General features: G+C 42.2%; 1 protein-coding gene and 1 long non-coding RNA gene across 3 annotated transcripts in view; one reads left to right on the top strand and one right to left on the bottom strand.

Annotated features, from left to right (window-relative positions):
* ADTRP (androgen dependent TFPI regulating protein) overlaps positions 1-23,697 on the bottom strand; it is a 35,560-nt gene extending 11,863 nt beyond the window's left edge. The window contains exons 1-4 of one of the 2 annotated variants that reach the window (XM_057399244.1): positions 23,329-23,697; positions 15,878-16,012; positions 14,319-14,420; positions 50-165 (exon numbers count right to left, since the gene is read on the bottom strand). In XM_057399244.1, the coding sequence (XP_057255227.1) occupies positions 50-165; positions 14,319-14,420; positions 15,878-16,012; positions 23,329-23,481 (506 nt within the window). In that variant the 5' untranslated portion in view covers positions 23,482-23,697. The remainder of the gene's footprint in view (positions 1-49; positions 166-14,318; positions 14,421-15,877; positions 16,013-23,328) is intronic. The other variant, XM_057399245.1, reaches the window with a different exon arrangement.
* On the top strand, positions 14,461-20,370 carry LOC130593834 (uncharacterized). The gene is made up of 3 exons (XR_008970891.1): positions 14,461-14,801; positions 15,867-16,017; positions 16,874-20,370. It is a non-coding gene; the product is annotated as an uncharacterized LOC130593834 (long non-coding RNA).
* Positions 23,698-25,092: the final 1,395 nt, after the last annotated feature.

Raw genomic sequence — 25,092 nt, 5'->3', positions numbered from 1 at the left:
TGCAAGCTAGATCACTTAAAGAAAATGTTTTAAAGTATGTAATTCTTACCAGCTGATATACAGAAAGCTGACAAATCCCAATAGGATCAATCCCTTCTTCTTTGCTGGGTAACGGTGGGGCAAGGCAAGGAGTTCCAGGACAGCAAATGGCAATATAGCTGTGTGCTGAGGAGAAAGAAAGTCTGTCAGTGATCAATCACAGTGCCTCTCCTTTGGTGATTGCTGATCACGAAGCTCACGAGTCTGCCCGTGAGCAAAAGATTATTTAACAGCACTGAATGTAACTGTATACAAATGCACATAATTCTTAATTTTTTTACAGTGATGAAGTACCCCTTCAGTAATGAGCATGGAAATTTTCTAGTTAGTGTGCTGTATAAAGTGGGTAAAGATGTGTGCCTGCAGAATGACCTGCATTCCTTCATAATATGTGAGCTTCCCATTTATATTTTATAATACCGTAACTTTTTTTGGTAATTCCCATTAGAGTACAGAAGGTATAGGAGCCTATTGTTACGTACATTTGAGGATGTCAAAAGTGTCCTCCTTGAACTCACTAAGCAGTTGTTGAATTGCCTTCATGTTCTCCTCAAGTCATTATTGTATTTTATATATTGAAACATTATTTACTCCATTGAATTGCAGTTTGTTGTGCTTCTCTTTGTAAACTGAAAACGTGGAAATAATCATGCAGAGGACTTAAGTTATCTGTGATTTGAGATTGTGAAGGAACTTCAAAGATGCTTAGCCAAGGGTTAGTAAAGTGTCAGCTTTATGGAGAAGGTTTGGGTTTTTTTTCTTCTCTCTTTTTTTTCCAAAGAGTTTATTCATAGAATCATGGAATAGTTAAGGTTGGAAAGGACCTTAAGATCATCTAGTTCTAACCCCCCTGCCATGGGCAGGGACACCTCATGCTAAATTTGAGTTACATTAAGTTTGAACTATATTAAGGGGCTTGACTTTCTAGGGCATTTATGATGACAACTGAGCATGGAGGAATTTTAGCACAGGACAGGACAGACCAGGTGGCACTGCCTGTTTTGTGGTGGGGAGCTGCCTCCAAGAGGGATGCTTCTCACTGTTTGGGAAGTTGGAGGCAGAGCATAAGTCCTTCTGGGCTCAGGTATCAAAGAGACAGTGCAGGGGTTTTGTAATGCCTCAACTTGTTGGGTGATTTGTGGTAATTTCAAAAAAATATTTGTTGGGGTGAAACCTCCCCACTAAAAGTTTTGTAATATTCCCTGTGCAAGCAAACGATAGTTTGAAGTTGCAGTACCTAGTACAGAAGGCTTAAACAATGCTAGGAATAACACAGCAAAAACAGTCAATGAGGAGCAGCAAGAGAAAACTATAATAACAACTGTAGCTGACTATTTGGTTAAATTTCTGTTAATTAAGCAAATAATTTAATGAGTAGATGGGGAGGGGAAAGGAGGGAGCACAGCAGAGAAAGACAGACATTTAAACAGAAAAAAAAAAAACAAACCCAAACTAATGACTTTTTTGATTTTGTTTTTCCATAAAGGCACAGCCTGCTGAGTATGCTGTATGATACGAAGTTTCCTCTTGTCCGAGGGAAGTGATTTTCGTACCTTAAATGTGCGTTTGTCAGAAGTGGTGCTGAGTATCTGATTTGGTGGTATGGTGTCAAAGTTTTGTTGCTGTATATTCATAGTATATGTTGCCACAAATGCATATGAAAATCTTTAAATGTATATTGAGCTACATACAGCATGCATGAAAACATTATTTACCCATTTGTTTAAGAGGCAGACATCCATTTTTGTCTGCCATTGCCAAGCGTCAACTCTCTGGAAGCTGCGTGTCCTCTCTCAGGCCCTGGAGGAGCTGCTATTCATATCTGGCTGTCCTACTACCAAAATAACCCTTCCATCTCAGTTATCATTTTCCAGAGAAAAGAGATAGAAAAGATTTATTGGATGTTCCAGCTCCTCTCACTCATTGACACTGAGATTTTCCTCTGGTCTGTTTCACAAAGATATTCTCCAGCTTGGTTGATAGCAGAGGTCTCATTGTATCAATACAAGTGATTCCTGGATTCATTTAACCATTAAATGTCTTCGATTCACAGAGTTTTCATACATAATCCCTCTGTCTTTTAGTTAGAAATCTATGTGCTAGGCTGATTTTAGAATGATTTCCATAGGTGTTCAATAGTTTGTCTTTGAATAGGCCAAAATACTCGTGCAAGACAGCAATGATGGAAAACTTGCACTTAGTCGTCACTTTAAGGCTTTAGCCTGTTGCAGTGGATTTGTCCATTATGTGAAATGGATATAAATTCTGGTTTTCATCTGACATCCAGAGGGCTACAAAGATCCTTCGGAATACATAAAATGTCTTTGCTAGTCTTTTCATTAATTTAAACACTTTCAACTACTCTAAGCTGGTTGTTCCAGCTGCATTATTGCTGTCCTAAGAGGGATTTTGTAGGATTGACCTGGTGAAATAATCCTTTGTTGAAGTGAAGAGTTTTTAGATGGGGGTTATTATACATACTTATTTCCTTAGTTTGGGACTTTTTGTTCTCAGTGAATGTTAAATAAGTGCAAGTCAGCATTATGATGCTGCCTTAATAGAAAAAGTGTGTGGTGTTCTGGGATGGTATTAACAGAAGTATTGTGTGTAAGAAAGATCTGGGAATTAGCTATGCTGCTCTGCTTGAATTGATGAGGTTTTGGCTGGCACTCTGTCTCTGATTTAGGGCACCCCATTTTGACAGAGGCAGACAATGTGGAGCATGCCCAGAAAAGGACAGCACAAACAGCAAGAAATGATGAACAGGAAATCAGTTCAAGGACAGGCATAGAAGTCAGGGCTGAATGTGTTGGTATGTTTAGAGAGAAAACGAAAATGAGGCGTTTTAAATGAGAGAGTTTCAAAGGCTTAAGAGGTTGATACAGTGATGATTGAATGGGTGAGTTTTCCATGGCCATTGCAGATATGACCAAGGGCAATTGGCTCATTTTACCTCAAGAGAGATACAGCTTTATACTGGGAAATACGCAGCAAAGGCAAGTAGGGAAATTATCATACAGGGGAGCTGGGCAAGCCCTTTTACACAAGCTAGAGGAGAAGTTAAGTGTGATTCTGCCAAACCCCTCTGGGCATCTCTGACCCAGCCTCAGTTTTTCTCTACCAAGAGCTGTATGGTCTCCAAAGCTGATCCAAATGTACATGTCCAGAAACAGAGGATGAAAGCATGGAGAAAGGAGGCCTGTCCTCTTCTGACAGGAGCAAACTATCATGGCTAAGACCACTAATGTCTCCACTTGCTTAGCCAACTTCTGTCTCAGTCCATGAATCTTTGAGCTACCTTATAGTGCGTGAACCCCTCAGGAAAGGGGGAAGAGGAATAAAAAGCAGAGCTTTGGACCTTATTTGCAATTTCTCATTTGCCTCACAGGCATGAGTGGCACGCACTGAATGATGGCTGGAGGCACTCTGCAGCAGCACACCAACAACGTATGAACAGCATGGTATGGTCACAGGCAGTAATAAGCTGGGGGTAGCAAGGGGAAACCCACTACTGTAACACACTCATTGGCACCACAAAGAAGAAGCAACTGATAATGGTTACAAAAGACAGTTGGGAGCACTTCTTTTTATTCTGTCTTGACTTAGAAAATGCTGATTTGCTTAACTAGTCATCTTTTGGCGAGCTCCTCCACTTACAGAGGAGCTGGAGAAAACACTCAGGGGCCCATAAATCAAAAGATGTTTGAAAGTTACTGGCAAAGCTGGAAAGTTTGGCTGCTTTTGGAAATAGCCAAGAGTTTATTGGAAGGGGTAGGCTAAAATTTCTGCTCTGCCTGATTCACATGGGCTTGACGCTGAGCTTGGCACTGCCTACAAGAGTGCTTCCACCTCCAAGAGCAGTGGAAGAGTTCAGGAGTGGCCCTGTCTGCCCCTTGTTTTGTGAACAGTTTGTTAAAGGTCTTGGATCTACTCTGATATGGGGGAAAAAAAAAAAAGACAAAATTTGTTGTGGCATAGGAAAGGTGTTTTTTTTTTCTCAAGTCTAAGATGACACTGGCCCACGAATTATTAAAATCTGTGCCCTGTCTTCTGTACAAATAATTGCATCCTTTAAAATATTTTGCTATATTATACTCCAATTGTATTTATTATTAGAGTTTTAGCATATTCCTACTTAGAGAGAACCACTATGTGTATCAAATCGACATGCCTTTTTGTAGGGCCATTTAAACTTGCCATGCAAATGCTTTCTTGAGGTAGATTTTTACAACAGTTCTCAGCTACTTCATGCACCCTCAGAATGAAAAGTTTTTTGGTTTAGAATTTTTCTCTTCTGGACATAAAGCTTCTTTTCCTCCCACTTCCTTCTCATGTACGCATACATCCCAGGCCCACTAAGTATGTAAGGAAAACTTCCCTTGCATTTCTGCTATCCCTGAGTCTACTGGTGACTTCATGTATTTCTGCCAAGCCCAGTTTGTCCATTAGCAGTAAAATCACAGTGGAATTTCTGCAGAATAGTCAAGCATGTTTATAAGAGCAGATGCGTATTTATACAGCAGACACCAGAGGAACGTGTGGCTGGCTACAGGGTGCAAAGCCTGCCCTTTGCCTATGACATGCAGTTTGCTTTTCAAATGATTTCCTTCTCACAGCCGATAGACGTTGATTTTGGCAGCATTGTTAGTGATAGACCATATGTCATGGCTAATCATAGCTGCTGATAGGCTTTAAAGACTTCTCATATCCTTCTCAATAAAAAAGAAGTATTTTCTCATTCGAGTTATTTTTACCATAGGTCTCTAGTGCATAATCATTAAATATACTTTCAACCCTATTTAGTTGCGTTTTATGTCCTTAAACCGACAATTGTCTAAAGACTGCAGTATTTGTAGAGGCCAAATAAAAATATACAGTTTTCCCTCTTGCTTTAAAGAAAACCTAATAATTAAGCTCAGATTGACACAGATCAAAACACTGGCAAAAATTGCTGGAAACAGTGACTCATTTTTTTTATTTCAATTAACAGTTTCTCAGTTTCACATATAAACAGTGAAACTGTCAAAAGTAATTAACACAGAGGGAGAAAAAAACTATTTCACTCCAAGGTAAGGAAAATGGGCTGAAACAATAGCTGTGTGTGCTGATCAGGCTGTCAGTGAACTGAACTGAATTTGAGAGATTTTTCCTTCTCTTGGCAGGAATCCTATTAGTTCTTATTTTTATGTTCTTTGAAATATTAATATATTTACTTCTCTAATGATGTCTGTTTGTTGAGGAAAGCTTTCAGCTTACAAGTTTTGTAAGGACAGAAGTATCTTAAATGCCTTTTTTAAAAATTATTCATACAATGGAAAGATAAAAGTGATGGGATTTTCAAAATTATCTGAGATGTTTTGTTAACTAATCACATTTATAATCTGAATTCTGATCCCAAACAATCCTTTGTGACTTTTTATTTTTGGCTTTTACTATGATTTTTAACTTGGGTTTGGTTTCTTTGCTTTTTACCTGACAAATTCAGGTGAATCTGAACTAGTTATAAAATTGCAACATTCGCTTTATTGATCATAAACTCTGGCATATAAATACAGTGTGGAGAAAGTTTCTGAAATATATGCTGAACTTTATCTGAAATACTGACATGTTAACTCATCTCCTGTGGAGAATTAAATTATAACATTGTCCCCTTTCTTTATTTTTGTTTCCAACACTATGTTGTATGTTTCCCAGAATCTGTTTCAGGTTCATGAGTTTAAACTGAGATAAGTAGTCCTCTCTGGATATTATATCCACTGTTTGGTAAGTCCATATGGAATTTTTGCTTCCCATATTTTGAGAATTTGTGTATTTATTCAGTTATATCTTTGTTTTGCTGTTGAGAATATAAGTAAAAACAAGTTTCCTGGGGCTTAGAAGACAGGGTTGGGTAGAGGTTGTGTTCAGCTGCAGGCTTCAGTTTAGGCTGAGTTTTAAGCCCATGAATAATCTCCCCAGAGCTGCTGAGATCACTTGTACTCTTAATGAGTGTGTCTCAGTTTGACTTGGTTTGACCCCGTTTGACTCCAGAGTGAAGGAAATGATGCCTCGGTTGACCATAGCTGTTTATTTCTAATTTGTCTGCATTTACATACCCTCTGTGTCTGCTTTCCATTAACATGTGGGACTTTAGCAGGGGATTTTTCACAAACAGCTACCACTGGCCAAACTAAACTCCACTGGGCACAGTTCGACACCATCAAGTGCTTTTGAAAAACTGCCCATGTTTCTCCTTTCAGACAAATTCCCCACAGAGCTGGTGTGCTGACAACCACTCGTGGCCAATAGTCATGCTTGTATCTTCTCCATCGCTATGTTACTGCAAAGAAAAAGTAAAAACCCACTCCAGCGCTGTCTGAAGAGGCTCATGAAGAGAGTGTTCGTTAGTTGACCCTTGAGGTATTTACTCAGTTATTCAACTCTTTGTTGGGAAATGTCCTCTTGTCTATGGAAATTTCCTTGGGTTGGATGCTTTCATAAACAATTACAGCCTGTGTTATCTGAGCATAATAAAACTAAATGGCTTCCTGTCACCATAACCTCTATTTAGTTTTATACTCCTCACAATTTTCTGAATCTCTGTATGCTCTCTCCTTTCTTGGCTTCATTTTGGAGCAAGTTCCCTCTTTTGATTTATTTTGCTATGATGCTGTCTTCATTCAAATGCCTCTTTTAAAATTTTCTTTTGTAATCTGTTCTTAGACATTTTCTTCCTCACTTCACCTCTTTATTTTTCAGGGTGGGAGGTCTGTAAGTTCATTTCTTTAACTAGTACACTGCCATATTTAGCTAAAGAAATAATTCTCTCTTAGAGTCACTACCTGTCCTTTATATTCTCACCGTTGGTGCATTTTCAAGGATTTATTTTATGGGTAGAGCGGGAGGTACGAGGAGTCCTGTTACTGAGCAGGTGTGACAAATCAGTCAGGAAGCTATTGCTCAGTTTAACTCCAGCAGCACTCCTCTCTGAATGAGCCTGTCTCTGTTTCCATTTCCACTACTGTTTCTACCCTTCCCAGATCCAGATCATGCTGATCGGAAAAGCAACATTTATTTTTTTTCTCTGCTTTTCCTGACACATGTAGTTAGTTTGGGAGCACTATTGTGACAAACATCAGACCAATTGTATGATCAAAGGGGTAAAAAAGCTTCAGAGATAACATTTCCTGCATACACACGTGGATTTTTGGAAACAAGGCCCTGGCTGAATATCCTATTGCTTACTAGCAAATGGTTTATCTCTGTGTCCATGCCAGAATTTTAATTGCATTTCTCCCTGACATTTGATACGTAGTCTAAGAAACTGATGTTGCCCTGCAGCTGGGAGCTGACATAAGACTGAAGTGACACATCCTCTTCTGTGGAATATTCGTCTCCAGCTGTTCCTTCATGGGGTGGGTTGCAGAGACTGCACCTGTGCATGCCGAGGTAGCAGCAGCCTGGGAGGAGTCCCTGCCATAACATGTGTCTGTGAAACACATGGTTTCTCCCTGGGGAAATGGGCTTATGTCAGCAAAAATGGAAACTTCAAAAATATATATCTGTAGCACTGGGAAAAGAGAATTGTCTTTGCTCTTAAATGTGTGGGGTGATTAATTTCATGTGCCATATCCCTCACATACACATTCTTCTTCTTTGCCAAAAAGTGAGTATAATTGGAAGCCTATGAATGTCCATAGTTGCCAGACAGCTTAAAATTGAGATACTCTGAAATGCAAACAAATGGAAATGTTTCTTTCTTGTGTAAACAGGCAAGAATTATTAAGCTTTGAATACCAGTTGCAAGGAGAATCTTTTAAGATGGTCAAGGATGAGCCTGAGGTGGTTCTTGTGTACACTCCTGGAGTAGGAATCCAGATAGAGTAGCCAGGACAATGGGGTTCTGCTCCACACGCTGATTTTGCCACCCTTTTGGTTGGTTAATGGTGCAGCAGCTTCCTAAAGTAGTTGTAGGAGAATATAATCCTTCACACAGATGCCCTCACATAGAGTAATTTGTATTCATATAACTTATTTTCTTTTTCAGATGGAAATAAATCATACTGATTCGAAAGAACATTTCTGTTGATGTAGTTGTGTCCCCACTAAGGAAGGTAAGTAATGCTTTAGCTAGGTGAGACAAACACAAGCAGCTTGTAGATACCAAAAAGCTCCAAGATGAGAGGGGACTTGGTGAGTATTGCTGGTATTTTTGTTGTCCAGGCATCAGTGGCTTGCTTCAGGGAAGGACAATTACTTGTATGCACCTAGCTTGTTCTTTCACTCTTGCATTTTCTTTTTATATTCAGGTACTGCTTAGCTACACTGAGGCAAAGTGCAAAGGAGCTTGGGAGGCTCAGCTGGGATGGCTCCCATGACTGGAGTGTTGGAATGGAAAGTTACAGGCTTTTTAGAAAAGACAGGCCTGACAAGCGGGGAGGGTGAATTGCTATTTATGTTAGGGATAGGCTGGAGAGTATGGAACCGTCTGGGGACAGGTGAGCAGTCAACAGAGAGTTTGTGGGTCAGGGTTAAAGGGAATATAGCTATGGGAGACATTACTGAGGGGATCTGTTGCAGACCACCTGATCAAGAGGAACCTGTGGATGAAGCACTCTATAGACAGATAGGAAAAGCCTCACGCTCACAGGCCCTTGTTCTCATGGGGGACTTCAACCACCCTGACATCTGTTGGAAGGATAGTACGGCCCGGCACAAGCAATCCAGGAGGTTCCTCGATTGTGTGGAAGACAACTTCCTTCTGCAAGTAATAGAGGAGCCGACAAGGAGAGGTGCCATGCTTGACCTCGTGCTCACCAACAGGGAAGGGCTCGTTGGAAATGTGATGCTCCAGGGCAGCCTTGGATGCAGTGATCATGAGATGCTCGAATTTGAGATCCTCAGGGCAGTGAGAAGAGCGTGCAGCAAGCTCCCTGCCCTGGACTTCAAAAGAGCAGACTTTGGCCTCTTCAGGAACCTGCTTAGTAAGGTTCCATGGGATATAGCCCTAGAGGGCAGGGGGGCTCAAGACTGTTGGTTGATATTCAAGGATCACCTGCTACAAGCTCAGGAGTGTTGCATCCCAACCAGAAGGAAGTGCAGCAGGAGGGTCAGGAGACCTCCTTGGAAGGATAAGGAGCTCCTGAGGAAAATTCAAATGAAAAAAGAGGCTTATAAAAAGTGGAAGCAAGGACAGGTGGCATGGGAAGAGTACAGGGATGTTGTCCGGGAAGCTAGGGACCAGGTTAGGAAAGCTAAGGCCCAGTTAGAATTAAACTTAGCTAGAGGTATTAAAGATAACAGGAAGGGATTCTACAAGCACATAGCAAATAAAAAACAGTCTAGGGAGAATGTAGGCCCCCTCAGGAAGCTCTCAGGAGAGCTGGCTACGCAGGATTTGGAGAAGGCTGAGGTTCTAAATGACTTCTTTGCCTCGCTCTTCACTGGCAAAGGCTCTGACCAAACCACCAGAGTCTTGGAAGGCAGATGCAGGGACTGTGAGAATGAAGACCTTGGGCCCACTGTAGGAGATCTGGTTCAAGACCATCTTAAGAACCTGAACATACACAAGTCCACGGAACCTGATGAAATCCATCCGTGGGTCCTGAAGGAGCTGGTGAATGAAGTTGCGAAGCCGCTGGTCATCATATTTGAGAAATCATGGCAGTCAGGTGGAGTTCCCGATGACTGGAAAACGGGAAATATAACCCCCATTTTCAAGAGGGGGAAAATGGATGACCTGGGGAATTACAGACCAGTCAGTTTCACCTCTGTGCCTAGCAAAATCTTGGAGCAGATTCTTCTGGAAGGCATGCTAAGGCACATGAAAAACAACAAGGTGCTTGGTGACAGCCAGCATGGCTTCACTAAGGGGAAATCCTGCCTGACCAATTTGGTGGCCTTCTATGATGGGGCTACAGAACTGATGGACAGGGGTAGAGCAGTTGATGTCATCTACCTGGACTTGTGTAAAGCGTTCGACACTGTCCCACATGACATCCTTGTCTCTAAATTGGAGAGACATCAATTTGATGGATGGACCACTTGGTGGATAAAGAACTGGCTGGATGGCCACACACAAAGAGTTGTGGTCAATGGCTCAGTGTCCAGCTGGAGACCAGTAACGAGTGGTGTTCCTTGGGGATCGGTGTTGGGACCGGTCTTGTTCAACATCTTTGTCAGCGAGATGGACAGTGGGATTGAGTGTGCCTTCAGCAAGTTTGCCTATCACACCAAGCTGTGTGGTTCGGTTGATACGCTGGAGGGAAGGAATGCCATCCAGAGGCACCTGGACATGCTTGTGAGGTGGGCTGATGCCAACCTCATGAAGTTTAACCATGCCAAGTGCAAGGTCCTGCACCTGGGTCAGAGCAATCCCAGGCACAGCTACAGGTTGGGCAGAGAAGAGATTCAGAGCAGCCCTGCGGACAAGGACTTGGGGGTGTTGGTTGATGAGAAAATTAACATGGTCCGGCAGTGTGCACTTGCAGCCCAGAAAGCCAACCGTATCCTGGGCTGCATCAAGAGGAGCGTGACCAGCAGGTCAAAGGAGGTGATCCTGCCCCTCTACTCTGCTCTTGTGAGACCTCACCTGGAGTATTGTGTGCAGTTCTGGTGTCCTCAACATAAAAAGGACATGGAACTGTTGGAACAAGTCCAGAGAAGGGCCACGAGGATGATCAGGGGACTGGAGCACCTCCTGTATGAAGACAGGCTGAGAAAGTTGGGGCTGTTCAGCCTGGAGAAGAGAAGGCTGCGTGGAGACCTCATAGCAGCCATCCAGTATCTGAAGGGGGCCTATAGGGATGCTGGGGAGGGACTCAGAGACTCTTCATTAGGGACTGTAGTGATAGGACAAGAGGTAATGGGTTAAAACTTAAACAGGAGAAGTTTAGATTCTTTCCTGTTAGGGTGGTGAGGCACTGGAATAGGTTGCCCAGGGAGGTTGTGAGTGCTCCATCCCTGGCAGTGTTCAAGACCAGGTTGGATGAGGCCTTGGGTGACATGGTTTAGTGTGAGGTGTCCCTGCCCATGGCAGGGGGGTTGGAACTAGATGATCTTAAGGTCCTTTCCAACCCTAATTATTCTATGATTCTATGATTCTATGGGGGGTCTGTTGCTGTCTATCTGACAGATAAGTAATTTTTTTCCCGTGCCTCCGTTTACCATCCCTCCTTTTTAATCCTCAGTTATTTAGCTTACAAGGTCTTCAGAACACACACAGTTCATAACCATGTGTCAGTAAAGTGCCTGGGACACTAAAATGACGATTTTTGTAAAGCTGAGAGGGTAACACAGCTTCAGAATATATCAGGAAAGGAGACGGCTAAACTAAGCTGCAGCCTGACAATAAAGACAATTGTGCTTTTCACAAGAAAATTTGCCTTTTACGAGAACTGTGCCTTACAGGCTGAAAATATAAACCTCCTTTATATAATATATATGCCATTACCATTTTTGTGAACACATCTGGTCAATGTTGATGTGTATCTTTTCTTTTGTTATAGATTAAAATATTTTTGAGTGATCTCTTCTGACCCACCATTGCCCCTCTTTGTTTACCATTCAGTTCTGTCAGCCCCTTCAAAATGTAGTGCTCCCCTGTACTGCCATTCAGTTGAAAAATACATGCATATTGTTTAACCCAAGTTGTCTCCAGCAGCTAGTTGCTTTCTGGAGAGTATCCAGATGTTGCTTGAAAAGAGATGACTGGGAAAGAAATAAACAATTTCACTTGATGAATTGGCAGGCATATCTTTTGCCTCAGCCGTCTTCCACTTCGAAGATCTTTTTCAAATGCAATAATTGTGCTTGAGACTTAAGTAGGTTTGTTTTTTTTTTCATCCATAAAACACAAAGCTTTGTGTAAAGTTGGTAAAACATAATTATTTCAGGCGAACAGAAGTGGAAAAAAGCCTTTGACTTAAACTCAGTAAAAAGGCAGAGAGAAACTCAGGTAGTCTGGAGTATTTGGCCTCCTTCAAATATCAGCAAGATTCCTTTCTGCATTAGCCATCCTTTCTGCAAAAACCAGAGAAGGTTTCTGCTCAGAGTGCAAAAACATGCCTAAAATGTAAACCTATCTATATGACTCTGGGCTACCAGGTGAGCACCAACACTTTCCCACTGTAAGAGCAGTAAATGTGAGAAAAATAAATGGCTAGTTCATCTTTGCAAGGAAGGTGCTGCAGCACCACTGAGAACTCAAGGAGCTTGGTATTCCTGAAGTGTTTCTGCACGATTATTTTTTAGGTTCCCTCTTCAGTTACATAAAAACATATGCTTTCCTATTTACAACTTTAAAATAGGCTGAGATAAAAAAAAATACTCCCACTGCAAATGGTGCGGCACTGACGTCTACTACTGGTGCACTGATGTCTTTACCACCAAAGCCAGCGAGATGCTGCCTCAATCTGCCGTAAAATGTCTGTAATCTCGGATCTATAAAGTATAGCATTGTGCAAGGAAATGAACCCAAAGAAGTGTCTGTTTGGCAATCAGAACTTGGAGATTGTCCCTTAAAGTGTCAGTAGCTCTCTGGATTTTCCTAGTATTCCCAGTGGATATTTTGTGTTGGAAGAAATAAATGCCTCAGATAAGCCTGAAGGCACCTGTTGGAAGGTGGCCCTAAATGTGGGACTGTCAATAGTGGAGATTAGTCTATGCTGGTGGCAGATGTTTTACGCTTAATAGTGACTGGAAGGAAAATTTCCAACCCAGGAACTGTCAAGCACAAGATGTCTGCAATGTATTAACAGCTTTAGAAATAAAATACTAGGTTGTGATTGAAGCTTGCTTTATGTGAAGTTTCTCATCAAAATAATTTTGAGGAAGAACTGTTTTCCTTTTTTAACACCTGTTTTTGACATTTCTGAAATGGAAAAGCTTTTTGTTGTTGTCATAATGACTTTACTATGAAATTTAGATGTAGGCAGGGAAGGAAAAAAGTTATAACGAATACATTTGAGCGATTCCTGCAAAGAGCTCTTGCACATGAAATAAAAATGTACATCTTAGTACCTCTCAACCTTTCCATGTCATAAACAAATGTGGAAATGGAAAGGGCAAATTCTCAGCTGTGCGCTGGGATTAAAACAAGCAGCAAAGCCCATCTCCTCTTGGCTCCACCCTGTGCCCTCCCCTTCCCCAGCACCTCCATGACTGTAAAGATTTTAAGCTTCAACCAGTTTCCCATACCAAATGCCGGACCTGAAACCAGCATGATGCTGAGGACTCAAGGAATCTTTCCTTTCGGTGGGTGATGATGTTGAGGGAGTGGTGCCTGTTTGCGTCCATGCGGAAGTTTGGACAGCCATGCAAAGACCCTGGTGGAGATGAACTGGTGGGCAGAGAGCAGGTGATGAGGTTAAAAGTGCATGATGGCTGCAGTTTATCACTCAGATATCAGTAATGCGGACATGCCTATGTGTGTTTAGATTCCAGGCACACGTGTCTGAATATGCCTGTCTAAATCAAGTGGCTGCTCAAAACCTTTATCAAGTGTCCTTGGCCAGAAACCCTGAAGCCTCCCGCATTTACCCTCAACAGGCATTGAGAGCTGCTGCAGTGGGTTGCAAAGTGTTGTACTTAAGAAATGAAGTCTGGAGAGAAATGAGTCTTCTATGTGATTATTTCATACTTCTTGGCTCCTCTGATTCAGTCTAGTGGTGAACCTCTCCCTTCTCTCCCCCTTCCCGCTAGCCCCATGAGGCCTCCCTGACCTTACAATCCACCCACGGTTTCCATGTTACTGTCAGACTCTTTACACTTGACTGATGAGAAATATGTGATTATTCAACACATCATAAAAACGGCCAGAGCAAATGAAGGAGAAATCTGGAAAGTATTTATAGCAAATCTGTAAACAATCATTGCGATTCATCTATTCAAAGCTGTGCACACATTAGCTTATTAGCTGTAGAACTGTCAGATGTTCTTTCACCTTTTTTAACAATTAAGAACTGCTCTGTTATACTCCCAGCTATTTCATATTTCATAGACTTCTCTTTGAAGAAACAATTTATTTTTTGAGCTACAATAATTGAGAAGATATTTTTAGATTCTTTTTTCCTTATCACTACACATTTCATTGACTTTTCTTGCATGCTAAAAGGCTTGTTGAGGTGACTTCAAGCACATGCCTGCTGTATACAGCTCAACATCAGATTCAGATCAGTAGGAAGGAGGAGGTGAGAAAGAAGAAGCTGTGAAACTCTTCTGGGAAGCAACACAATGCAACGGTGGGAAGCGCGTTGCAGAGTCTCTCTTCCCTGCTAGAGGCAGGGGTGTTTCTTACTCACCATAGCGTGATTTAACCAGAGTGGGATGACTCCATCAAGGCTTTTGGGGTAAACCAGCTCTCGATTGTAGCTATACAGTGTCCAAAAGGATATAGACACAAACTGGAACCAAAACACAAAATGAAAGAAATTTCAAAAGGAAAGCCAAACGTAACTGATAAGTTTTGGCTAATGCTTTCATTTCTGAGGAGGCAAAACACCACCTACATGTAAAATGGTGATATTGCCAGATAAACTCATGTATCTCACATGTTACAACATAAAGAAAGGAATTTACTCTGAGGTGCAATGTTCTGTGGTGATACAGCAAGAAAAACCTCCTTTATAAGCAGCCAAAACTGATATTTTCTGTGGAATACTGGAATAGCTTTAAACTTTTTTTCTTTTTTCTTTTCCTTTGCAGATGGGATCTTTTGATGGTCCAGAAGTTCTCCTCAAGGGATTGGCTGTCAAGCCAGAGCACTTTTTCTGCTCAGTAACAACGTAAACCAGATCTTGGTAAAACAGTTCAAATAAAACTTACCCTTATCTTCACAGTTCACGTGCCTAATTCCTAAACTGCAGGTGTAAGCTGCACTGTGGGTACCTACTTCTTTCCCAACAGAGGAGGATTAACAGTGGGAGAATTTAACTACAGGAAATGAACCCTGGTATCAGTTACTGATACCTGGAAGCAGATTTGTACTTTTTTGGCCTTGCTTTGTATTTGAGCACACTTTGTGTTTGAGGTTGGAAATCGGGGATGTGAGATGCTAGAAGAAGGGGACTAGCCTGTGCTTGTCCTGAGGGCACTGTGAGGATGGCTGGTGGTGATGCAGCAGCAGCAGCACGAATACTGCTATGCAGGGAAGATAAATTAGCCAGTAGCTCTGTAGTCCCTGGCAGGACATTTTAGTGAGCCAGCTGGCTGAGCTGCCTGTAGACCAGATTTAAGCAGTACTTCTCAGCCCTTTGAGATTCAGAGGTAGCTGCAGGCTTTACTCACACAGAGCATACCTATGCGTGTAAGTAACCCATCAGTTCCTGTCCAACACACAGTGCCAGATAAACAGCATTTCGATAAACAGCATTGTCTGTGAGGGAGTGGGTGATCCATGGGGAATGCGAGGTAAGCTGTGACTCTAATTATTATACTTTGAATTTGTTTCTCTCCAGTGCTTATTTAAAGCCACAGTGGAGTCAGAGAAGGAGATGTGAGATTTTGCTGCCTCTTAGGTACCTTTCCATGTCTGCCTGGCCCACGCTGCCCTTTAGAGAAATGCCCTAAGCTGATAAATCCACAGCTATTTGGACTGTGAGATTAACGGAGGAGTTGCACCTCATTCACCCTTTGGGGTCAATCTATGTTAGCTTGGGGGCAGCAACCCTAAAGTTTGCGCAAGAAGCTTTGCATTCAACTCTGACAGGCTCAGCACGGTTTCTTCTTCTAAAAGGTCCAAAACCATTTTCAAATGGTAAAAAAAACCCAACTGTTCTTATCTATTGTATACATGTGTGTGTTATGCTTGTACACCGAATCATTTGTGCAGACATTATTTTTACTTACAGAAGTTACTTACTGTGGACAGTGGGAAAGCCAGGACACTGAAAAGAAGGTCTCTGCTGGAAATTACACACTTAGCACATCGCAGTTTCTTAATTAGTCTCAACATATCAGCCAGCAAGGACACCCCATAGAAGACAGCCTGCAAAACCTAAAGTAATTACACTTAATGAGGGAAACTCATCCAGCTTTCATTAGCATGTTCCTCAATGAACTCTGTTCTTGCTCTTCAGGGAGTTGTTTTGTTCGTGAGCTGCAAGCCCACGTGAGCAAAATAGCTGTTGGCTAAATCTTTTTTACTAACTGAAACTGATTAAATAAAGTTGTTGGGGAGATAACTTTAACACTATCTCACTTAATAGAGTAAACAGAGATGTGTGATTTGATTCAGATAGCAGAGGTGGAAGGACATGTTGAAAGCCAGCTCCTTCACACTTTCTAGTAATTGTTACATTCAATGTGTGTGGGCAAGAGCAGGAAAGAACAAAATATGCCAGGAAAGCATAATTCTGTAAAGCAATTGCTAGATAGTTTCTCCCACCATTTTGCCAACACAGGGCTTTCTTTCCAGGGACTCATGGTGCAATTGATCTCAGTGTGAAGTAGCTAAAAATGCTCTAACATGAGAATTAGGTGCAAAAGTTATCAAACCCAGAACTTCTTTTGCTGAACTCAGAGGCCTTTCAGGGAAGGATTTCAAGCTCTTAGAAGCAGAGATCTGGACTTCACTAACTAATACTGAGTAGGTTAAAGTATTTATAAATAATGAATTTGGAGATGGAGGGTTGGGGGGGAGTTGTCTTTTGGTTTTGGTTCTTTCTTTCTTTAAATCATTTACAAGTAATGAGGTGGGCTTGTTTGGGAGGGTGCTGGGAGGATTTGGTTAAGAATTAGGTAAGTGCACAGTGACTAAATAGAATTCCACAAATTGTGTGTGAAATTGTCACAGTATTGTGGTTTAAGCCAATATTGCTTTACCAATTACTTTGTTTTCTGTCCTAATGCTACACAGGAGATCAAGCTGAACCAGGTTTCAGACACACACAGGCAAAGCCTTGCAGAAAACTACTTCTTCCACAACCTTGCATTCAGCACTGAATCTAGTTCAGTTCTGTTAACTTACAGGATGGACTCTTTCAGTCTATGTTCTCCCAGAGTGATGCAATATGGGAAATGCATCTTACTGCAAACGCTGGACCAGCTAGCAATGCTTAAATGGAAAGAGGCTGTGTCACAGCTTTCAGGATGAGATCTCTTTTGCCATGATCTTACTCTGAATCAGATATTTATTTAGAGCAGTGACTGAAGATGTGGCTGGTTACTTCAGCAGTTCCTGAAGGAGGCAAGAAGGGTGGTGCTTGAGAGGGGACAGAATTAATGCAATGATTTTCCATCAGAAATTACTTTATTATCAAAATATCTCGGGGAAGGAGGGGACTGTGATTTCACCATTCCCATTGTCAAACAAGGGTTTCTGTAAGCTTTAGTTTACAGAGACTAGGTCTTCCTGCGGAGCAAAGTGACCGTAGTTTGCATAACCAAAGTATCCTTGCAGCTATCTGTAACCATCCCCATCCATTTTGTTGCTTCCCAGCAAAAGGAAAAGATACATCCTTCTTTATCCATCCCTTACACAGTTCTGATGGTGCCCACAGTAGACTGCAGCGTGTCCCCCATCTCTGCACAGACCCACAGAGGTGGAGGTGCTGACGCAGGCTGGGTGACTGGCCCAGGGTCTCCCAGGATAAGGTATTGGAGATCATGCACCACTCAGTTCAGCTGCAAAGCCTTGTGTTTCCTCTCAAGAGCATGGGGTGAACAGCCACATTTTTACATTAAAAAAAAAAAAACCAAGCAGTTTCATCAGAACCCACATATGGTTTAGTTCAATTCTGAGGCACCCAAACCAGCTCTTTTAAATGTGGTTTTCTCTCTCCCCATTATCACAATTAGCCTCTGTAGCTGCAGACACAATTTCAGCCCACAGAGATTCAGCCCTCCAAGTCACGAATCTAGTTCAGAAAAGTCCATACTGAGGCACAGTGTACTTAGACCCAAACACATGTCCAACCCAAACATCTGTCCCAGTCCTTAGCCTCACCAAGACACCAGAACCAAGCTCCTGAAGAGCTAAGAAAAGCCTGGTAACAAGCAGACACTCTTATTACACCCTGTAGAGTCAGCAGTAACTTTCTGTGAAAGCATGAAAAATGAACATGAGGGTAGTGACAGACTGGTGACACATGGTGACTAATTGCCAATAAAGCAATTAGGGGGAGGCCTGGTTCCCAGAGGATGGGGCTATTATTATCTTGTTCATGGTCAGCCTTACATTAATCATGGGACAGGGATAGGCTGCTTCTTCCCCCTCCTTCAAAACTGACTAAAACAAACATTGCTGAAAAGAAACAGTCCCAAAATAGCCACATTCTCAGTCTGGTAAATATTCTGTCATATGCAGGGAAAGATAATTTTATCGTCCATATGGAAACTGCTTATCAGAATGTGTAACCTGACCCATTTCTCTGACAGGACATGGAGAACAGCTCCTGAAGAAGTTTGAACTCAGTCTCAGGAGCTTGTTTTGGCACTGCTCACAGTTCTACCCTTGTCCATTTCTGTGAGTCCGTAGGGGGTTCGGTCAGTTTGTGGTCACCCTGTACTTCCAGGAGCAATGGAAGTGTATACAAGTAATTTTCAAGCCAGGAAACCTGAACCTAGTTAGAACCATCCCTAGTAACACTCAGTCTGGCAGGGTACATTGCTCGTAGACTAGAATCAGAGGTCCAAACCTGTGCTTTTCCAGGCTTATTCCTGTAAGAAAGGTGCATCCAAATCTCACAGCCCTTCATTAGTGAGAAAATGTTGACTTTTTTTAAAAAAAAAAGACATGAAAACATCAAATTATTCCAGATGTCCTGTGAATTTCCCAAACAGCAGTGCTGGCGCTCATAAATCCATTGCAGCCGCTTGTGGAATATAAATCCACTGGCTGTAAATAAAGAGCATCCCACAAAGTATTCCCACACGAACAGAAGGAAGACTGGAAGCATTCAGAAAGCTAATGATTACTCCAAAGAGGACAACATGGATATGCTAATCCCTGTTGGAGAGATGCTGCTTTCCTCAAGACCCTGCAGAGCTCCATGGCACTAGGTGCTGTAGAAACACTTAATTTGGCCAGATCGATTTTCCAAACTGAGAGTCATTGTGACAAAGACAAACTCAATTTTTATCCGCTGCAGTGATCAAAAGGGTGTTTCTGTTTAACCGACCTGACATGATTTACTTTCCTATATAAGATCTAGTCATATGTGTACATTGAAATTTCCAACTAGTACAAATAAATTGAAGCTCTGCCCGTAAGGGGGGATAAATCCAATAGTATGAGTAGGCTATTAGATATAACAGTTAACATTGAATATAAACAGACACACATCCATTCACATGATAGTGACCTGGAAAATATGCATGCTAACTACTGTGTCTATTTTGAAATAAAATAAACCCTGCTTTTAGGAGAATTGAAAAGTATTTCAATTATGAGACAAAAATGTAAGACATAAAATAGGGCAGGAATGCAATTAATAGTTTTTAAAGGTGCAGTGTGCTCATTATACAATGATTTGCTAATAGATTTATGGCACTGAGCAGATTTTTATAAACTTGGATATTTCAGGCAACGAATGATTCAGCTTGTCCTGTTTTGTGTCACAGACAAATGAATACAGAACTGTTTTTATCTGTCATTTCTGCTTGTTCAATAATCAGTCAATGAACTGCTTTGATACAAAACCCACTTATCTATTTTTTTTCCCCTACAAAAATATTTCCTTTCTAAATCTTGATTGCTGTGTTCATTAACTAGATAAATGAATCTGAACGTCAGAGCTGTAGCTCTCTTGGGAGAGCCACATGACTACTGAGGAATTGAATGAGGTGCTAAAAGAGGGTCATGTCTATCAAATTCTTTCAGCATCCCTCCAGCAGAGCTAGGAGTCAAGCTGAATTTCCACCACTGGAAAATGCCACGTTTCCCAGTATTTCCATTTTAGATCAGAGTGAGCTGACCACAGCAGCTTTCCACAGAAGGAAATTTTTAAATGCAATTCCAAAGAACTAAGAGGAATTCTGGGGGGGAAATTTCCAAGCAACTCATCCAGCCAGTGCCAGAAGCCAGGCAATCACAGTCTGGCAGGAGACAGGCAGAGAAACTGGACAACGGCTCTGCATGCCTGGCTCTAGGAAAGCCCAGCGTGGCAGCTCAACTGAACCAGCACAGACCAGCAGGAAGCTTTTGCCCGCTCTTCTTCCCCAGGGCGGTATCTCCCATCATCCCAAGGCACCTCCTGGGACTAGGCACTTCCTAAGGTGCAGAAATGTCAAGCATCAGGTGTGCACCTTATGGTCATCTGTGGTTGACAGCCACCAGGTTCCTTCATGTCTCTCAGCAGCAGCAAGAAGTGTTTTAATACCAAACCATAGGGCAATTCTTCTAGGTCTTGTGGAGCTCCACTTCTCTTCCTTTTCCTCTTTTACACACCTGCTCAGGAAACTTTTATCACCTGGAGATACCAACAATCACTGTTCAGATCAGCAGCAGAAGAGGGAATAATGGCATTTCTCTCCCTGGGCCCCTTTCCTTACTGTCAATTCTTTCTTGAAAAAAACCCACATCTCTATAGAAGAAGCACTACAGCCATGGAAGAGTAATTTTGACCACCCTGCCCCATTGCTACATTTTCTGCATGAGAGATATACAACATCTTCAGCCTAAACCATCTCCCTCCCCCTTGCCTGACAGCTCTGTTTTAGTGTTGGGATCAGATCAGTAAGTGGTTAAAAGATAGGAGACAAAGAACTGGAGAAGTGGAGCAAGGGCCCCTGCTCACAGAGTTTTAATGAGACCTGAGCCGTTCAGCAGATCCATAAATGAGCTGGGGAAGAGAGCAAACACTGAGGGGGTAAAGCTTTGTAAATCTTTTTTTTTTTTTTTTCCTTCTGTCAAAGCAAAGCCTGACTGCAAAATTGCCAAAGAATTTCACAATACCGAGTGCCTGAGAGACCAAATAGCAGGTAAAAATCAGTGCTGGTGAATGCAATGTAATGTATTTCAGGGGAAGGAAAAAAAAAAACATAACAAAACAACAACAAAAAAAGCAGCTTGAATTATATTTTGTCAACAGTGGATTTTAAATTAGCTATCACCATCCAGGAAAGAACTGTTTGACCCACTGTGGATAGCTCTCCCAAATTGCCTTGCTCATCAGTAATCAAAAAACCCAAATACAGAATTAAGAATTGTTAAGAAGAAATAAACAGATAAGGAAGAACCTTTGGGCCACTGTATAAATCCATGCTGTTCTCATAGCTCAACCACTGCAGCCTGCCCTACTTACCCCTTCCTGAAACTAGAAAAACTACTGCAAAAGACAACAAGGATGCTTTAATAAAAGAAGCAGCCCTTTGTGAAGATGGATGAAAAAGGCTCGGACTTCCAGCTTGCAGAAAAGAATAACCGAGGGAAAAATCTGGCAGAGATCTCTAATGAGTGGCAAAGAAAAAGTGAACAGGGACAGATGATTAGATTGTACTACAGAAGTGAAGAGGAATCCAATTCAGTTGTCAGGAAGCAGGTTTACACCAACAAAATGAACAGCTCTTTCACACAAGGCACACTTGCCTCAGAACAGGGAAGGTACCAGAAGTATAAACAGGTATGTTTTTCCTTCAGATAGATGAAAAGAAGGCTTTGAACGGGTATTAGCTGCCTTGGCCTGGATTTATTTTCGGCTGGGTAATTTGGTACACCAGTGTGAAGTCAGAGCCATGGAGGGTTCATTTTACTCTTATACATGTTCTTGTGCAGCCTTTCACTGATCATCCTTAGTGATGGTCACTAAGGGAAGATGGATAGTAATTTCTCAAAATACTAGGAGGTGGGTTACTTTCTGCTCCTGATCTCATGCTTTAAAGCTGTGTCATATACTGAGTGATCGATCTCATTATAATGCTGCCAGGAGATGGAGATACTGTTTTGCCTGAAAGAATGGATGATATTCTAATGGGGCCAGGAGAGGAAATGGGCACAAAGTCCTTGGCTGGTGGTGTTCTGGGCTACTGACATATGTCCCAGCAGGATGAACTGAATATCTTTAAGGTTGTTGGATCCTGACTATTTGATTGCTGGCTTTTCAGAAAAAATAATTTTTAAAGCATTGCAAAAAGCCTAGGTTTACTGATACAAAGACAACATAACAACAACCCATAAGTATGCCATCCTGACTGCTGTGACATATGTACCCTCACCCTTCCACAGCCAGCTTGGTCACTGGGAAGGGCTCTGTGCCTCCCTGAAGCCTGTTGTAGCCAACTCATGTGCCATTCACTGCCTCTTGATTCCAAGTATTTCAGAGTCACAGAATGGTTGACGTTGGAAGGGACCTAAATTTCGTAACACCCTGGAGCTCTCCAAAGGTGCCACTTGGAGCTGGGGAGCCTTTAGGCTTCCATTGAACTCTACCATGGAGTATCTTCTTCTGGAGAGTAAAAGCTGAGACAAGCACACCCTGGGACAGACCTCCCACAGATATTTAACTCTGACAGTAATGAGGAAGGGACAAAAGTCTAGTCATCCTTCAGATTAGCAAGTGTCCCTGAAATTTGCGCCTCCTAGCAGCCCTCTCCACACACCCAATCTTTCCACCCCACTGACACCATTGCCACAAATCACTTATGAACCACATGCACTGTGAACAAGCTTCCCACAGGGTATCTCACGTGCTTTCATTTTGATTTCTGTCTTATGAAACATAAGCGTATCAGGAGAATCAGAATACATTATGGTCTGTGTCTTCCTGTATACTTTTTGGAAATGCAGCAAGCAGTTAAAACACTAGCACTGTTAAAACACACGTAGTAATGCCACAAGTACCTCTCTCTACAGGCTGTAATTTCTTTCCCTTGTGCTCTCAACTGGTTGTCAAACTATGCATGTACTCTGAATGGCTAAATCAGCACTGTACTATGCTTTGTTTTACCTTTTCTGTAATTAGAAGGACATAAAAGGCTATTAAAAATTTGACGTAAAATTCCAAGCAGCATTATAATGTGTATTGATTTAAGGGTTAGATAACGTGCATCAAACCTGCATGTCTCGTGGCTGGACATACCCTGCCTTTCTGTACCTCTCTTCACTAATAGCTTGTCTCTTTCACAAGGAGGCAGCTAGCTTCAGAGTACTTTCTGAAAGCCAAGAAGCTCACCAGCCAAGATTCTTTCTGCATAAAACCTGTGAATACACTTCACAGCACAAGCATGGATCCCTATGTAGTTTCCTTTGGGGTATAAACCATTAAAGGAAGCAGTTTAACAGCAGCAAATATACCAGCTGCATATGTCTTGAGGCACAGATGGCAGACAAACAAATAGACATATTGGTATCACTGTACAACACAATTTGCTTACCAGATTGAGGACTGTCAAATATTTCCACTGCCCACCATAAAAGAACACTTCAGATGGCCGCTCTTCTGTTCTTATGTTTGTGATTGAATAGGCAATGAAAGAATACCAGACAAAAGCAAGGCAATGGTACATTGCAAGAGTAGAGATTTCCATGCTTTAGCTAAGAGCAAGTGATAATCAGTCTAAAAGCAGCTTTTCTCTTAAGGTCCTCAGTCACTGTTCATGGGAAATGGCAGGACAGGAGGGTTTACTTCAGAGCTGGCTCAGAACACGTTGCCACTTTGCTCTCGTTGAAAGGAATAATCACAAGGCTGTGAACTTTGCTTCTGTTTGTTTCCCTTTTCACTGTACAGACAGGCTGGGGGAGCAAGGGGGGAGAAGAAGCGGCTTATTCACCAGATTTAAATGCCTTCTCAAGATTAGCAAAGATTAGTTGCAGAGTTACATAAGTTTTGGGTTGTTTTTTTTTTGTCAAAAGTATGGCCAGCTTTGCTGCTGGTTTTGTGTAACAGGCTGTCATGCTTTGGGTAGCAAGTGAGAAAAAGTGTCATTTTCCCCACTCGTATCTGTGGGTGCAGCCATGTCTCCAGCTCAGCTTCTGAAGCCTCTGTGACTGTTTTTCCCTTGTGCCAAAGGAAGAAATGGGAAACAACGGTCTGTGAGAGAAAAAAACAAGTTGATTTGTTGATAGGCTACGAAGGTGGCTAGGAAGTTGAGCGTATTCGTAGGCAAAGGCCCTCTGGATTGAAAATCACTGCAGCTGTTGGATTTTTTTTTTTTTTTTTTTTTATGGCATAGGTCCTGCTGCCTTTATGCTGCTCCATGGAGCTCGGATCCTTCACAACTGTGCACGCCACATTGGCTAAACCCTGAGTTGCTTCAAAGCTCTGGCAGGGATGGAGACACAGGACAAAAGCCTTGTGTGACAAAGCGTAAGCACTGAGCAGAATATCTCCCGTATCTGCTTCTTTGCTTGCTGCCAAGCACCTTTGACAGCCCCTCTTCCCTGATGTGACATTGTCCCACCATCAGGGCAGGGGTAAAGAAAAGAACCAATATGCACACAATGACACTAAAATGAAGCAGTCAGAAAAGTTCCCATGGAAATTCTCATTTTTCCCTACCCTCCTGCCTCACCAAATAGCCTTAATTAGCACTGGAAAACACACATGGCATTCCTTATTTGGGCTGGAGTCTGTAATTGCAGTGCTGTCAGCAGTAATGGATGCCTGAGTGTTTCACAGGGGCCTCAGTGGGAAGCAGGTACCATGCCCAAGCCAGTGCCTGGACTTTCCCCATGGAGAATGGGGAGAGGAACTGCTCTTCTTGCCCCTGCAAAGGCTGTCCCCATGGGCAGGGCTAGGCTTTGGACAAGCAGACTGCCTTAAGGGATCTCAGGTTTTTTGTCCTTCTAACTGGCCTGCAGGCCACATTGGGCAATCTGCTGTGTTTTGATTTGGTTTTCCTCTTGCACTTTATTTCCCGCCTGGTACCAGACATAAGGCTTCATGTGGGATGACTTCCTATGAACTCAAACAGCAATGTACATGCATGTTGGGAAACAGCCCTTACAATAAGGCACTTCAATAGTCTCCTGTGTTTCATTGAGTTCTCCTCTAATTCACATTACCCGCATCCAGATTCTCCAGGCATTCCAGTCATCACAATCCCAATGAAATATTTCTGCCTCACTTAGGGAAAATAAAGATGTAGATCCTTTTGTGCCTTTTGCGGTTGGCTGAGGTTGGAGGAGAAAACCCCTTG

The sequence above is a fragment of the Pezoporus wallicus genome, unplaced genomic scaffold (genome assembly GCF_028554395.1).
Source record: "Pezoporus wallicus isolate ANWC-B61680 ecotype Strahan unplaced genomic scaffold, APGP_CSIRO_Pwel_v1 contig_818, whole genome shotgun sequence".
Taxonomy (NCBI): Eukaryota; Metazoa; Chordata; class Aves; order Psittaciformes; family Psittacidae; genus Pezoporus; species Pezoporus wallicus.
Note: the sequence above shows the minus strand (reverse complement) of the source record. Positions and strands in the feature narration are given on the sequence as shown.